A 16,516-nucleotide genomic window follows, 5' to 3' on the forward strand; every position below is an offset into this window, starting at 1 on the left:
TGTAAGCAATATCAACACATTCATTCATATTGGACCAATCGACTCATGTTCAGGATACGATCATTCATCATAATTCATAGGGTTCTATAAACAGAAGTTTAACGGCACACTTTATATTAATTCCTGCAGCTTGAACCACAAAAGAGGGCGAAGAAAACAAAGCACACGCATAAAGATGCTTGATCAAACATGCCGGACAGAGGAAACAGAAGAGAAAATACATGGTCAGTGAAATGCATACTGAATCATCATCAAACTTTGGGAGCGGTTTCGTTTTTGTAGGCAATAGCAAGAGCACGAACCTTCACTAGGAAGAACCCAACGGTGTGACCAGCCACGGCTGCTATAAATATTCCAAGATTGAAAGACATGACAGCAAGCATGACCATGTAAGCAAAACCCATACGAACAGCATAAACACAGGTTTGAATAAGCGCACCCGCTATGGGATTGTGAGTGCCTATTTTAGCTGTTGGGGAGACCGAAAAGATCTCGATAGCAGCAGCCAACAAGAACACACAGAAGAAAGCCAACATGTACATACCGAGGCTGCCGTTTGGCCATCCAGAGAACAGGATTATAGCATCTTTTCCCCAGTAGAAACTCATATGCATCATCATGTCTGATGGGCTCATATGCATGCCACTATCAGACATGGATCCAGGATCCATGCTATCGTGATCATGAGCCTGAGACATTTTTTTTTGTTTTGAGAGAGAGAGATCAAGTATCAAGATTAGCAAGGGTTGATTTTGTGATGATCGTATTCTCTTGGGTGCATCTAATTTAAACAAGAGAGGTCAAAACAAGAAGGCCTAGTTCTCTCTCTTGCTAATAACAAAAAAACATGAAGTGTTAAAAGGTGATTAGGACAAGGAGAAAGAGACAGCTTATAGGTCAAAACGCGCGCATGACCAGCTTAAACCTTTTTTAAAAATAAAAATAAAAATTAGCATAATAAACTTAAAATCTTGATACAATAATATGTTTAAAAAACATTTGATAAAATAATACATTTTAAACTTATCACACCTCTAAAATATACATTTAAATAATATCATCTTTCACAAAAATAATATTTAAATTAATATCCTAGTTTAGGACCACAATATTTATTATATATTTTCAGCTTTTTAAATAACACACATTTTGTTAATTAGTTCTTATCAGAATCTAGTATGTGAATTAAGATAATCATTTGTTTTAGTGGATTTAAATCTTCAAATAAAAATATTGAAAAAAAAAAAACACGAGTAAAATAAATAAAAAAAATGATGGCAGAATTGAACATGTTTTCCGTGGGTTTTTAACCACGAACGATCAATCCTAGACTTTGAAATAACCGATTCTCATTGTTTTAATGGATGTAATTTTGAGAATATATATATTAGTTTTTATAAATTAGATGTGATAATAACAAAATTAAGGTGTCACTTTAACTATAGTGCCTAGTAATTTATTAATTTAATGAGCCCTTGAGAACACAAAAGAGTCCGAATAATAGTAGCCAAATTTTATTTTATTTCATTCGAACTTCACCGCCAGCAACGTGCAGGTCCCGCTAGGTTGATTGTTTTGTTCTAGTTGATTTCTTTTTTTCTTGGGGTAAGGTTCATTTGATGTTTTGGATGTTTTTATTAATAATTAAAATAAATTATATTTTAAAATTTTATTTAACCGTTTAAGTTTAGTTATTGAGTTGAATTTATTTTTTAATAAAGTATCACTGTCTTGATAACCAAATGATTACGAGTTTAAATTTTACTATATATATTTATTTGATAAAAATTAAATACAAAATAATACAAGTATGTATAAATTTTAAATTTAAAAAGTTTTTATTTAAAAAAGTATGTTAACCTAAATTATTAAATTAAAGTGATTGTTTGACAGCTTTTAAGATAATTTCAAGATTGAAGGTCATTACTCTTCACGCCTTTACCTTTAAGTTTCTCGGCTAGTTTAGCCACGTCCACAATATGCTTTACACCTAAATCTTCCAAGAAATATATGCACTTTTTTTTGGCCTAAAAGTGAAACCATGCCATTAGACTCTTAAACTAAATATATAAAATTGAGAATGTTAAACTTATAATCAAACATGCTCTACAAAGTATAATTACAAAGCCAAGCACAAATCATTAAAATTAATCTTGAATCACGCACGATCGATGAAGTAGAGACTCGGGCTCTCTATCTTATATTATTTCCGTGTTATTCACACAAATCTGCACCATAAACGGTCAGCTCTAAAACGTTATGCTCACCAATCACACAATATCACTCAGATCAATTCAACATTTCGAAGGAGGAAGATCCGGACCTTTTTCAGACCCATATCAAGAGCCACCAGACTTCTTAGCCCGACCCCCAAAAAGAGCGAAGCCAACTGCATGGCCACCCACTGCCGCAAGAAAGACACCTCCATTAAACGACATGACAGCGAGCATTACCATGTAAGACAGCCCAGAACGCACTGCATACATTCCAGTTTGAAAGAAGCCTGCAGCAGCCTTGTTAGTTCCTGGCTTGATGACACTGAAAAGACTGAACACCTCCACAAGGACTGCAAGAGCAAAGACAAAGGTCAAGGCCACAGCATACATCCCAGTGCTTGAACCAGGCCAACCTTTGAAAAGAACTTCTGTTTTATGGCCCCAAAAGAAGGTCATGTGCATCATCATTTTGCGGTGGGGATGCGTGAAGCCTGTGGTGTCCCACGCTTCTGTCAGAGAAGAAGATACGGTGGTACCGTGGTGTGGCATCATCACCTCATGATCTCCCATATTTATCTAGTGGCTGCGATGTTGGTATACTTTGGGTTGGCTAGACTATTCAAGACTCTCTGTGTGTGAGAGAGTGAGAGTGATAGAGAGATAAGTGGAGTGGAATGAGATTCTATCTCTGTGCTTGCGTTTTTATATTGGTTTATAGGAGGACAGTAAGATTACGTTTCAGGTAGATGATGCAGAAATTACGGTTCTTCATGAAATACCTTGCTTTCTACTTGTTCATTAAAATGGGCACCACTTTTACAAGTTTCTATCTTTCGAAAGGGCTTATTGTTATATAGCAGGGATTTTATGCTTTCACTTTTGGTGATATGGCTTGTTTAAAAAATGGAATGAAATATACTTGATCTATATTTCAGTTCCCACAAATATGCAATTACTCGCTTGGAAGCAATCCATGGTCGAAAGTGAGCAGGAAATCAGGATGGTACTGGAATTGGTAGGTCAGGCAAAAAGAATGATGCCACGTAAAGAATCGGCTTGTGCGGCAAGACGCCTGCCAAGTGCCACAGCTGTTTGGTTTTAGTTCAAGAAAACCATGTGCCTGCAGGTTCCTAACTTTCATCTCAGATATTCGTTTCCGGATCGATGCCAAAAATAAATGAGAAAGAGGTACGTAGGTATTGTATAATAGAAATTCAGTTTGGACCAAAATAATTCTGTTAATTAGATTCCTGATTTTGGTTGGAAAAATTCTACTAATTTTGCGTTGTATCTTAATTGTTAAAAATCAGGTTTGGTTAATATTAGATTCAGAGAAATAATCTTAGTATTTTTTTTTTAACAGAAAAAAAAGGTATTTTCTTTTATTCATCAAAACCCTTCTGTCTTGTCTTTGAAATCTTTTCTTCGTGAAAAAAAAGACTACTAGTTAGGATGGTCTTGATTGTCGAACTAATTTAATACGTACTAACTGTGTTTTGTTTTACATTTACATTTAGTATCCTGAAAGTTCCAAAACTTCAAAAAATTAAGTGAATTGTTCGTTATCCAAAGAATTATAGAGTCGATAACAAGGAAGCCAACAATAGAACTTTGGTCTAATGTAATGAAATCTCTGCGTTAATTAACAAACAAAAAAAGAAGAAGTCATATCGATGTTATTTTACAATAATATCGTTGCTAAATTGTAAGCAACAGTTGTTGGGACTTTGAGCAGAAATTGTTTGCTTTAAATATGTGTCTATATGAGGCAAAATATTAGAATTAAGTTAGAGAGAAGCCTCTTCTTTATTAAATTATTTGCTCATAGAGTAATGCGACAGGAGTTTCATCTTCATCCAACGTGGATGAGTCTGGAGGTCTTATTCATGTCCTTCTTGGGAACTGTGATGGTAAGCACCCCATTTTCCATACAAGCCTTCATGTTCTTAGCCTTTGAGTTCTCAGGCAACCTAAAGCTTCGAACAAACTTGCCACCACTACGTTCCAAATGGTACGAATGGTCGGCCTTCTCTTCTTTCTCGATAATCTTTTCACCAATTACGCAAATGACATTGCCTTGCTCTAACTCCACCTTCACTTCATCTTTTGTAAGCCCAGGAAGATCAACTCTGAACATATGTGCCTCTGGAGTCTCCTTCCAGTGTATCTTGGTACTAACAAGGGGCACTGTTGCTTCGTAGGAGAAAGCTGGGCGTGGTGCAGCGAAAGGGGCTCCAAAGTGATTGTCACGATGGTAGGGATCCCAAACAACAAAGTTATTGAAAGGGTTGTGCACTTCGCCATAGATGGACATTTCTGCAAGCACAAATTTGTCTAGAACTCGCAATTCAGTACTGCTCGATGCTGGGTCAGGGAAGCTACATGCAACCTGTATTTATATTGCAAAATGAGGGGAATATTGTGGTTAATATTTGTCTTCCATGTCAGGCGAGAGTGGATGGTTTTTTTTCTGGGGAGAATCATCTTTATGGAAGTGTGGAAATGGATAGTATTCTTGAATTAAATGATTGCGAGATATAAAGAATCTGGAATGAAATTCCGGTTGATTATACACGGTGCTCATGGACCGGCTGTCATTTGTGCATAATTGTCTGGTCCTTATCAGAATAACAACTTTCTTTTTATTTATTTCTTACTCTTTTTTTTATGTCAGGGCTGCATCAATCCACCTATATATATATATAATAATGTTGAGACTAAAAAAAAATTGGTGGAAAATACCCTTTCCTTCTTGCTAGCCGGTGCTTATTTATATATTGGTGGTAAACACCCTTCCGTGACAAAATATACAAGTGTTGGGGACTGTAGTGTGAATTGTTTATTTGAAAATATATTAAAATATTTTTTTATTTTTTTTATGTTTGATATCATCATTTTAAATAAGAAAACATTAAAAACATTAATTTAATATTTTTTAAAACTAAAATTACTTTTAAAAAGTATTTAAAAACAAAGACAGAAACAGTGTGAAACTGCAAAGTGACGGTCGTGTGCTAGGTGGAGTTATGGAAGGTGATGTGTGGAGCCCAAGCATAAAATTTTTGAGTCCAATCCGTCGGGTCGAACGACCTCTCCAGAAGGCAAATAAAGTTTCTTGGACTTGTGAATCTAAGAGCGTAGTTCGAAAGCCCATCCAATATCAGGCCCATACATTAAGGCCTGTACTTCCAGACCCGTCAGTATAATAAATAAAAATAATTAGTGATAACCCAAAGATATAATAATTGTAATTCTTTCAAATATATATAAATAAATGGCCTTCAAACTCAACGAAATGCTAATGGTAGTAATCCCACTTACCTTTCCCAGCTCCTCAAAGGTATTAATACAATAAACAATTATGCTGTATGTAAAGAGCAATCTTTTTATTTATATAATAATGAAAATTAGCTCAAATTGCTCCAGTTTCATAATTAAGATTTTTTTTTCTTTTCCTAACCTTTTGTGTTTCTAAAATTAATTTCTAGTGGTATCCTATTAGTTACTCTCTGGGCTCACCTTAAAAAAAAAAAATACAAAGAAAAAAGAGAAGATGAGATTCATGACCCACAAAAAATTATAAGAATATCTTCTTCATTAAATTTTTTTTTTAGGTTGTATCTATTTTTTTACAATAAATTAAAAAATAATTAATAAGATATTTAAGCTCCATAAAAATCCTGGTGTGATTTTGTTTCAATAGGCAAAAGAAGAAGAAGAATTTATGATGGAGACTAATCTCAGAAGAGAAATAAAACACTAGCTTGTATATTAAAACAAACAAGCTCATTAAGTTAATCAAAAGAGCGAAAAGCCCATTATTCTCCTATGATCAGGATGATCAGGGGCGTCAGGTTCTTTAAGAACTTCCAGCATTAAACGCTCAATTTATTAACATTTGAAATTATTCACTTTATCCTGATCCAATAACCTAAAAGCCCAAAGGAAGTATCCAGAAGAAAAAAAGAAGCCATGATGAACATCCAGAGGATTCAAAAGACATTGAATCGCCCAGAGAGAAGCGCCCAAAGGAAGACTCCACGAAGGATGAAGAAACAGAAGGCCGTGGAAGGTTATAGATGAAGCATGGCACATCCAGACCTCATTCATATCATTCAAGAGAGAAGCGCCCAGAAACTTCAAAGACCCCACAACACTCCCTATTTATATGACCATCCCCTTCCTTGGATATCCATCATCGGTGAAAGAAAAGGTGTTGGCTTCTCACTTGCTAACCAAATTTTATCAAATACTCGAAACAAAAACAAGCTTTCATCATGTCTCTGATTCGATCATTGCTTAGCAACCCACTTTCCACTGACATCTGGTCACCATTTGGTTCAAGTACTAATGAGATATCAAGTTTCGCTAGCGCGCAAGTTGATTGGAAGGAGACCCCAGAAGCTCATGTATTCAAGGCTGATCTTCCTGGGCTGAAGAAAGAGGAAGTGAAAGTTGAGATTGAAGAAGGAAGGGTTCTTCAGATAAGTGGAGAAAGAAGTGTTGAAAAGGAGGATAAAAACGATAAGTGGCATCGTGTTGAGAGAGGTCGTGGCAAATTCCTTAGGAGGTTCTGGTTGCCTGAGAATGCTAAAGTTGATGAAGTGAAGGCATCAATGGAGAATGGGGTTTTGACTGTTACGATTCCCAAGTCCGAGGAGAAGAAGCCTGAGGTCAAGTCCATTGAGATCAGCGGCTGAGTACGTAAATATCTCTGTCTTGTCATCCATCGTTTTGTGATTCTGCGAAGTTAATTTTATCAATGTTTGTGATGTTATATTTCTGCGTATGATCTTTGGTATGTATCCTTTGTCTTTCTCAGAAAATGCACGTTTGTGTAAACGAGATATATTGTGGTAATAAAATCTGTTCTTAATTATAACTTAAATTCGATTAAATTTAGATTAACAGAGAAATTAAAACATACATTCAAACTGAACTATATTATTATATCTTTTAAGAGAGAAAAATATTTTCACATTTTGGTATCAATGAGCAAAACTCGATGATATCCACCGTTCTTTTTTGATAATGATGATCCCATAATAAACAAAACACCGAGCCGTACGCAATACGAAAATATTTTTTATGTGCCAAGCAAAAAAAAAAAAAAAAACGATAAAGAAAAAAAGGACCAAAAGGCCTGATCCAGCTTGCAGCCCAAGGCTTGGGCACACTCTCGGATGCAGTCCAAGAAAATTTATCTTTGTTTGAAGTTTTCCAGGACGTCATCAATTTTTGTAAAAGGATATATTTATAAACCGAGAGCACAATGCACCAGTAAGTTCAAATACATGTAAAGGATAAACAGAAGACAAAGAGGGAACAAACCCCCTGGGAAAACAAAACTGGATATATATAGTCAAGCCATATAAAAAAAAAGGCAGTGTAGAAAAGATCAACAAAGGGAACAGGCTCACTGCAGAAACGGTTCACGCAAGACCGAAAATGACAAATAGTAACACAGGTTAAGAAAGAAACCATTCCACAATTAATGGTGTCTAAGCTGACCCGTCAGCATCGTTACTATTAGTAGCCGTGGTGCATGGTGATTTCTGGCTCAAGTAGCAAAGAAACCGACGAAACTCCCGGCAAGTTGTGCTGTGAATTTATCACCATAGGCTTTACTATAGAAATCATATACATGGAAAACCACAAGCTGGACAACTGCGTAGAATGATAACCCTCGACAGAAAAAGACATGATTATAGGAAAGAGGGGCACTGATCCTTAAGGAAAAACAAACTCTCCCTTGCAACTGCATATTTTGTCCATTTCACTAGAAAAAAGGAACTTGTTTTCGCAATTAATTCACTGTACGAGGAAACCTCCTCACATTAAGCTTCTTTATCAAAGTCGAGATCGATCGGATCGGCCCCAAAACAAAACGCCTTGCAATAAAGGGATGGAAAATGAAAGCATGCATGCCAAGATTGGTATACGACAAGCTTGAAGGAGGTGGGGATTAGATAAGGAAGGAAAAATGGGCACAAGATTCCCCGCAATCAAATATTTCATGTGGGGTTTTTAGCATGCTCTTGTTTATTCAAAGGAGGCCACTGCTTTCCTTTGTAGACTGCCTCTTTTTCAAACTAGGATGATCTAATTTACAATGAACATGGAAAATGCTATGACTTTGCTAGCTACCAGCAAATATATATATATAATTTAGTGGCTAATTGACTAGTTAAGTCTCCGTAATTATCTCTTTAGCAAGAGTAAATAACTTTAATATCTATCTTCCTATAACCGGACAAATCCTAATATGTTGCTACATTTTTTATTATTATGTTTATTATATACTTGCAAATAATACTATTCTAGTCAAGGTAATTTATTTAAATTGTCGTAATTATAATGTTTATTCTGAAACACACTGAGATATTTTTTTGTTTAAAGAAAAAAGCTCGAAGAGATTAGTACTACTGTGTCTTGCAGGATGTAAAAGCAGCTTCTCTACCCTTTTCCTTTCTCTGTACAGGGGGAAAAAGCGTTTTAAACTCGTATTTATAATGTTTTATTGCATTAATTAAAGAGGAAAGTTGTTCAAAATTATACTCAAGGCAACCCCTGAAACTGCTAATAAAACGTAATTACAGTAAATATATATATTTTTAAAAATAATCACTACTATAATAATAAAAAAAAAACTTTTATATAATTCTTTTCCTTCAGCTGTTAAAAATCTGAAACGTCTAGAAGCAGAGTTATTATTAGCAGTAAAACAAATAATTAAAACCCCCCTTAATTAACCTTTGCCTTATCCTTAAACCTCCCCCCAGAGAAATACTAATCCCAAAATGAAAGGAAACAAAAGCGCGGGGGTGTGGCGCTAACGTCACCTCAAGTGTCCCCACAGTTGAGCTTCGGGATTCGCTACAAGGAAAGAAGTCATGCCTGTGGGACCCTACCTCGCTAGCTAAGCCCTGTAGTCTAGTCTAGTGTATTGCCCTATTCTACTCTCTCTGCTTTCGCTCTTTGCTTTTATGCGTCTGACCATTGATAACGAAACAAAACGCCACTCTCTGTCTCCAACTCTCTATTCACTCACCACCTCGCTGTTCTCTCTGTCTCTCTCCTTGTTTCTTTGCCGTTTCGAAGGAATACGAAAAAAACCCTCGTCTTGGAGGATTAGAAAAGAAGGAAGACTTATTATTTTGTTTGTTGATATCTGCCGGAGGAGTAATTCTTTTCTTTGCATATAATCCACGTTACACTTGTTTGTTTTCAAGAAAGATAAATAATGACAATGATTCCAGTGCCCCATCAGGACTGAGAGACGACTGCCTGCTTTTTTACGTATCGGATCTTTTTCGGGCCTCGCGTTCTTCTTCTTTTTCGTTTCTTGAACCTGCATTTCCTCCTCCTTTTTTTGTTTTCTGGTATGTTTTCTAGTCCCGTCTTCGTTTTCGCTCCTAGCTCTGTTCGGTTTCTGAGAAACTGGAGGGAAATACTGGATGTGGAAATATTCATGTTTCTTTTTGTGATATAATAATTAATCTGTCTTTTCCACCAAATGATGATTAATGGCTAGACTGGCTTCCATTGTTAGTGGAAAACTCATGATTTTCAGGGTTCTTCTTTTTCTATTAGATTTCTCTGTCGCCAAATTATTGGATGAACCTGCATTTTGTTTAGATCTGTTACTTTTCTGACTTGATTGTGAACATGGGTTTTTGTTTGAATTGGAGCAAGAAAGTATGAAAATTGCATCAGTTTAGAGACGAAGATCAACAAGGAGATACCTGACCGCCCATTCTGATTTAATTTCCTTCTTGTTTTTTTTTTCCCTGATGCATGTTCTTTTAATTAACTGTGATATTGATTTTAGCTTGATTAAAATTATTGGAAGTTGAAAATCGATTGTTTTGTTGAAAGATGATTTGGATTTCCCATGTCAAACAGCCAAAGAATATTTATACTATTTCTTTCTGGTTTTTAAACTGAAATGAACTGCCATTGACGAAAACAGTGGATTCTTGAAATGGGCTGGGTGATTTGTTGGGATACTATCTGAAGGGATCTCTATTACTTTATCTGAAATTTAGAATAAGGGTTAGTGTTAGGATTCCACGACTGGTGAAGAAACAGTCCCAGCAACCAGGAACCTAATTCCATAAATCCCAGTAGCTGTTTTCCCCCCTAGGATTTATCTCTGTTCTTGCTCACGGGCTATTGTCTTTCTAGCCACTTCTCAATTTTTCCATGTTTTACTTGCTTCCATTCTGCTTCGTGAAAAAAACATATGTATGCATATTCTCTTGCGGGCATGAGGTTGAGTTATTTCAGCTTCCTAACAACTTGTGAACTTATGAATTTTGAGAAACTAAAGTTGCTGGAGAGTGAATCAGAACCCTTTTTCCTTGTGCTTTTGCAGGTAAAATGAGTCAGTGAAGAATGGAAGGGTCCAAAATGTCATCTGATGTGAAATCAAGTCGTACATGCTCAGAACCTTCCAGTGAAAGGGGATTCGGTTTGGAGCTCAAGAAGAGTTCTAGATGGCAGCAACATTTGGATACTGCTCTTCCAACCCAAGCAATGCAGAGTCTAAAACATCAAGACAAGTTGAAAGCAAAATATTATGGTAGTCAGCGATGTGTTGACATGCCTCGTGAACTGAAACTTCATGCAAATGATAGGATCTTGGTCCAACCAAAAACTTCAGGGAACAACCACCAGCTGCACTCTGTCAAGAGAAATTCAAGAAAGGATGACGAGCTTGTAAAGTATATGTCAGATTTGCCAGGTTATCTCCAGCGCATGGAGAGAAGTGAAAGTATACAGGATAAGGCTTTGAATGTTGGAGTTTTGGACTGGTCACGTCTAGAGAAATGGAGGATTGCAGCAAGTTATAGCAATAGCACATCATTGACTAGCAGCAATTTGCCAAGTAAAATTACTATGAAGTCCGCTACTCCAAATGCGGTTCGCAATAACACTCTCGCTCACCGAAGCAAGCAGCATCCTTCTCTTTCTTCAAGTCTGAACTCTTCTCACAGAGACCATGTTTCTCGAGCTTCCAAACCTCCTATCCAGAATGCTTCATGCTTTCAAGATTTTGAAACTTCTTCCAAGAGCAGTGTGAACGGGCAGAAAAAAGTACGAAGGACCAACAAGTCTGTTGGCAGAAATAATTCAGATGTCATTCTTGAACAGGGGAAAAGAGAAGATGTAAATCAGAAGATCACTTCTAAAGTTAGAAGTCGGTCTTCAAACTCAAGATATGACAGTATCTCAATCAGGTCCAAGGTGAATATGAGCGCTTGTGACAGTGCGGCCGAGAAGAGAGCTGGGGAGAAGGAAGGGCTAGAAGTAAAGAGAAAACCATTGGATCAGACGATTACATCAAGGATCAGAGCTCCATCATCACAGTTGAGAAGCCATGATGTTTCGCCCAGTTCTAAGGCAAAGAATGTTGCTGATGGTAAAACTAAGAAGGGAATAGAGGAGTTGCAGGAATCTTCTATTGATCTTTCTCCTCAACACCAATCCATGGAGAACAACATAGTTCTCCTTGTACCAAAAAAGTTCCCCGCAAATTGCTCCCTTCAGGAACCAAGGACACCGCTGGATAAGGATTTGAATGAAACACACCGACGGAGCTTGTCAGATGTCTTTTCTCATGTGGAAGCTCAGTCTTCAGAACCTTCTGAAATTCTGCACCCATGCTCGCTGATTTCTAGAAAGGAAACTGACACAGAACCCCACAAATCGCTGCACGCTGCAATGGTTACACGGGGTGCAGAGACGTCAGCTGATGCATCCGACACATCTGCATGTTCAAGTAAGATGCCAATTAGACTGTCTGAAGATAAATTTGCAGGAGAGAGCAGTGGTAGGGCTGCGAAAGGAAGTGTAATTGAAACTTCAAATACTTTGGATCAAGAAACAATGGAAGTGATGGCAAGAAAAGGCAGGCATCCTTCACCAAATCGCCGGTTTAGCTTCAGCTTAAGTCGAATGAGTAGGAGTTTCAGCTTCAAGGAGAGTTCAACTGTCCCACAGTTGAGCTCCACCTACATTTCCACGAAGTCTGGCCCCGTGATATCCGAAGGTTTTGCTTGTTTGGATAATTCAAACAGAGAGAAGGCAAGTGGTCATAACAGAGCTAGATCCAGCCCGTTGAGAAGGATGCTAGATCCTCTGCTGAAGTCCAGGAGCTCGAGGACACTTCTTTCAGCTGAAAATGACTCTTTAAAGGATAGCTTGAATTCCTTCAACTTGAAGCGATTTGATGCTACTGAACCACTTAAGGATGAAAAGCATGAGCCACCAAGAATAAAAGCTCTCCTGCAACTTACAATAAGGAACGGAGTTCCTTTGTTCAGATTTGCGGTTGGCAACAATAGCAACATTCTTGCAGCCACCATGAACAAGTTATCATCACCTCAGAAGAATGATTCAGGCTGCGACTATACATTCTATACAATTGATGAAATCAAGAAAAAGAGTGGTAGCTGGATAAATCAAGGTAGTAAAGAGAAGAGTTGTGGCTATATCTACAATGTGATTGGCCGCATGAAGGTTAATAATAGCTCTTCTATCTCTGCTTTGACTGGACCAAGCTCTATTTGCCAGATTAAGGTGAAAGAGTCTGTTTTGTTTGGTGTCGACCTAAGTCAGGCAGATCAGGCATCGCCAAGGTTCGTGGCAAATAGGGAGCTTGCAGCAGTTGTTGTCAAAATGCTTAATGAAATCTCAGGCCTTGACCTGCGGCAGACTGATCAAAATGATAACTTGATGCACAAGGGCTCCTCACAGTGCCTTCCAGAAAGTCAATGTTCTGGTAACTTGGGAAAAACTGAACACTCAAATAGTGCTACTACTGTCATACTTCCCGGTGGTAATCATAGCTTGCCAAACGAGGGAGTTCCTTCTCCATTGATACATCGGTGGAGATCTGGTGGATCATGCGACTGTGGAGGTTGGGATGTTGGTTGTAAACTACGCATACTCTCCAATGGAAGCCAGTGTAATGAGATTCCAAGGACATCCAAAAGTTGCCTTATGCCAGATTGTTTTGAACTTTTCTCTGAGGTACTGCATTTGTGTTTTAGCTGAGAATTTATGTTCACCGCCCTCGTGGTGTCACTATATAGGCAGGCATCTTATTTTGTATATCCACTCATGCAGGGAGCAAACCAACAAGATCAGCCTATCTTCAGTTTGGCACAAGTGGAAAAGGGAATGTATTCGATTGAATTCAGTTCATCAATTTCTTCATTACAGGCATTCTTCATTGGTGTCACGGTTATAAGCTGTCAAAAATCAACTGATCTTCTGGATGTCAGCAATGCTTCCGGTGAAAAGTTTCAACAGGAACCAAGGAACTCCAGTGATGTAACAAAGACGATCCACACCATGCCCTCAGGGAAGACACATGTGAAATACACTCTAAGCCCCCCTCTTTCCCCTTTTGAAAGGGTGTAGTGGGTTCGTGCCAGGAGGCTGTTTGCTGTTGGTGTATAGTTGCTAAAGTTCTTGAAATGGCAAAAGAGGGATTAGAGATGGGGCGTTCATGATTGATCGCATTGGTTTTCATTGACTTGGGTCGGAATGATTTTTCGTCAGCTGTAATCACCACTAATATCACCCTTGTGTTGAGTGTAAAGAAAACAATGCCATGAAATATACAGCTCTGAAATTCAGAGAGTACACAGTTTTTAGAAGGCAAAAAAAAATACGTTATCATCACAGAACAGCGACTTTATAGTGCCTCGTGCAAAACTTCTTTTGAAACAGGAAAGATTGTGGCGTTCATGTTAAGCTTTCCATTTTAGAATGAAATGATAAATCTGTAGATTGATGTGGTAAATTATGAGGGCTTAAAGTAACGGTGCTTTTCTAAGTCATCATGATATTGTTGCCAGTATTCGAAAATCTAATTTCGTAAGACACTGAATGAAGCGGGTTGTGGCTAGAAAGGGGAAGAACTAGGGATGATCAAGAAAGAAGCGGTATCATCGTACTTGATAGTGGCTCTTTTTAACCAGAAATGTGCTGGTGTTGAGTTTATGCTCTACAAAAAGAAAACATCAACCATATGATTTTGCTCATCTTAGTTTTCACAATATTAGTAGGATATCAAAGCCCATTCTTGACAATGTTACTATGGAATCATAGCAGCTGTTTGAATGTTTGATCCAATCACCGGAATTGCATCTTGAGCTCAAATAAGTGGATGTCAATTGCCCAGGCTCTGTCAAGAACACCACGCTAAATAAACCATATCCTGCAATCCAATGCCTGGTAAATGATCCTCTTTGTTTAGGAGATACTTTGGGCACATACCCAAACATAACAGTACCCTTTTAACATACACGATACGCTATAGTTTTTAAGATCTAACCTGATTATAAATGCAATTTTCAGAAACATTTCTCACAATCTACTGTATAGGTAATAGATTTAAGGTGTTAAGATCACTGAGAGAGGGTTGCTGAAACTTTGTAAGCCATGCGAGCACGTGTGCAGTTGTGCACCCAACATTTATTACCAGGACTGAACTGTGATGCAAGTGAATCTACATAATCAAAATAGGGGCAATCATCTTTTGCATGTAATGTGATGTAATTGTGAGGAGCTTACAAGTCAACAGGTGAGGCATGGTGAATGGAGATGAACCACTGACCATCAATCTTCTCAAAAACATTTGTTACAAATTGTGCCCCCCAACTGCGACCTTTTGTTCTCACAAATTCTACACACGTAACATAACCTACATCTCCCCTGAAATGCACTCTAACATTTTTCAACTCGATATCTAGTGGGAAATCATAGTTCATCCATACAACCTCCCAGCTTTCCATGACATCATCATAACCAAGAACCCCACTAGCACCTGGGTGCACGCAGCATACATTATCTGCTTTTTCCCAAAGGGACTGCATGGCAGCCAGATCCCCCTTCCTGAAAGCATTATAAAAACGAGCATTTGCTGCCAGTACTGAAGCCTTGCTATCTTCCTGGAGTACCTTAAGGCTGTCCCTGATTTTTGCAGCTTGGGTATAGTTCTCTTCTTCAATGGCAACCTGAAGCTCACGCATTAAGGTCTGCTCATCCAATACAATGCTTTCACCACTTGACACTTCCTCTGAATCTTCACTTCTTACTTGACATGCTCTTAATGACAATAAGCGGGCAGGCTGTGCAAAGGGTTCTGTGCTATACAAATATACAATTAGAGACCTGCTCCAACCTAGCACTAATTTAGACAGGAGGAATGCAGGCAACTGATAAACAAAAAAAGAGAGGAAGAAATGCAGACCCACAATAAACACTGTTCAACTAGGGGCACTTCCGCTTGCTTGCGAGGAGTAAATCATAAGCCAATTAATTATCACGCTAGTCTTGGATTTTTTATTTCTTTTTTTTTCATGGTTAGAAGGGGGGTGCTCATTGACCATAAAATAAAAATGGCTAATCAATCCATCTGAGAATATGTCTAAACGTTTGCCGCCGCAACAAGAGACGAGGACAATACAGGTTGGAACATCAATATGGAAGAGACACTGAAGTGACATAAATATATTCAATCAGATATCATCAAAAACTAAAAAAATAGCAGTTTTAGACTTGCTGTCATCTGTAAGTGCTGTGGTTCACTTGCCCAATAACAAGGTCAGACTATAAAGAAGAAAAAAGAGATGGAAAAGCAAAGAAACTTACGGGTTCCTCCTCCAATGTGTAACTTTTTAAGACAATGATGTCTTTCAGACAAAAATATGTTTGGTTTCAGGGAAGGTGAAGAGAAACTATGGATTCTCATGAAACTATTGATCCATGAACATTGCTGTCTCTTAAACTCTCTTATATCAATAAAATTTACCTACAACAACGTGCAAGCTAATGATTATTAGAATAATCTTATATGAACCACAATTTAACATAATGAAATTTCAGGATTTGCTGGTTGATTAAAATGAACATTCAATTTCAAATCTTTTGAAGATAAAATAAAAAAGAAATGAAGTTTCAAGGGTGGTAATGGATAGATTAACAAGCAGAGTCAGATAACGATACGAAAAAAAAAAAAGAGTAATAATGAGAATTAAAACTCACTTTGTAGCAAGAGCTAGATCCATGTAGAGCCATGACTCGGGTGGGTTTTTGACAAAACCTAAAATAGTGGCAAGAGTTAAGGTAGGGTTTTGAATGTTCTGGTAGATGGGAATGGAAACAGAGGAGGGCAAGGTTGTTCTGCATCTGTTAAGGCCATTCTGAGAAAGATGATAGATCTCGACTTTCATATGGGCTTTGCCTTGAAAATCATAGAATGGGCTCATCTGTTTTGTATTCTG

The 16,516-nt window shown here is 37.7% G+C and overlaps 6 protein-coding genes across 10 annotated transcripts; 2 read left to right on the plus strand and 4 right to left on the minus strand.

Moving 5' to 3' along the window:
• LOC7468025 (copper transporter 2) lies at positions 1-840 on the minus strand. The gene has a single exon (XM_002309063.4). It carries the CDS (start codon positions 696-698, stop codon positions 252-254), a length of 447 nt encoding a protein of 148 aa, XP_002309099.2. The 5' UTR covers positions 699-840; the 3' UTR covers positions 1-251.
• A 1,207-nt stretch (positions 841-2,047) lies between these two features.
• LOC7454969 (copper transporter 4) lies at positions 2,048-3,017 on the minus strand. Its single transcript, XM_002309064.4, has one exon. The coding sequence runs from the start codon at positions 2,784-2,786 to the stop codon at positions 2,340-2,342; it is 447 nt and encodes a 148-aa protein (XP_002309100.3). The 5' UTR covers positions 2,787-3,017; the 3' UTR covers positions 2,048-2,339.
• Positions 3,018-3,992: 975 nt separating this feature from the next.
• Positions 3,993-4,673, minus strand: LOC7454970 (18.1 kDa class I heat shock protein). The gene has a single exon (XM_002309065.4). It carries the CDS (start codon positions 4,528-4,530, stop codon positions 4,069-4,071), a length of 462 nt encoding a protein of 153 aa, XP_002309101.4. The 5' UTR covers positions 4,531-4,673; the 3' UTR covers positions 3,993-4,068.
• A 1,574-nt stretch (positions 4,674-6,247) lies between these two features.
• Positions 6,248-7,098, plus strand: LOC7454971 (class I heat shock protein). Its single transcript, XM_002308156.4, has one exon. The coding sequence runs from the start codon at positions 6,494-6,496 to the stop codon at positions 6,914-6,916; it is 423 nt and encodes a 140-aa protein (XP_002308192.4). The 5' UTR covers positions 6,248-6,493; the 3' UTR covers positions 6,917-7,098.
• Positions 7,099-9,194: 2,096 nt separating this feature from the next.
• Positions 9,195-13,871, plus strand: LOC7468026 (uncharacterized). 2 transcript variants are annotated; one of them, XM_024604164.2, is made up of 3 exons: positions 9,195-9,598; positions 10,594-13,253; positions 13,350-13,871. In XM_024604164.2, the coding sequence occupies exons 2-3, from the start codon at positions 10,614-10,616 to the stop codon at positions 13,644-13,646; spliced, it is 2,937 nt and encodes a 978-aa protein (XP_024459932.2). In that variant the 5' UTR covers positions 9,195-9,598; positions 10,594-10,613; the 3' UTR covers positions 13,647-13,871. The 2 variants fall into 2 exon arrangements, with proteins under 2 accessions (XP_024459932.2, XP_002308193.4); XM_002308157.4 differs by lacking the exon at positions 9,195-9,598 and having other exon boundaries at positions 9,616-13,253.
• An 852-nt stretch (positions 13,872-14,723) lies between these two features.
• On the minus strand, positions 14,724-16,516 carry LOC7468027 (uncharacterized). 4 transcript variants are annotated; one of them, XM_024604166.2, is made up of 3 exons: positions 16,278-16,446; positions 15,885-16,044; positions 14,724-15,375 (listed from the first exon to the last, which is right to left on the minus strand). In XM_024604166.2, the coding sequence occupies exons 1-3, from the start codon at positions 16,419-16,421 to the stop codon at positions 14,801-14,803; spliced, it is 879 nt and encodes a 292-aa protein (XP_024459934.2). In that variant the 5' UTR covers positions 16,422-16,446; the 3' UTR covers positions 14,724-14,800. The 4 variants fall into 4 exon arrangements, 2 of the variants coding, with proteins under 2 accessions (XP_024459934.2, XP_002309102.4); XR_008059499.1 differs by having other exon boundaries at positions 15,232-15,380; XR_008059500.1 differs by having other exon boundaries at positions 15,266-15,404.

The sequence above is a fragment of the Populus trichocarpa genome, chromosome 6 (assembly GCF_000002775.5).
Source record: "Populus trichocarpa isolate Nisqually-1 chromosome 6, P.trichocarpa_v4.1, whole genome shotgun sequence".
Taxonomy (NCBI): domain Eukaryota; kingdom Viridiplantae; phylum Streptophyta; class Magnoliopsida; order Malpighiales; family Salicaceae; genus Populus; species Populus trichocarpa.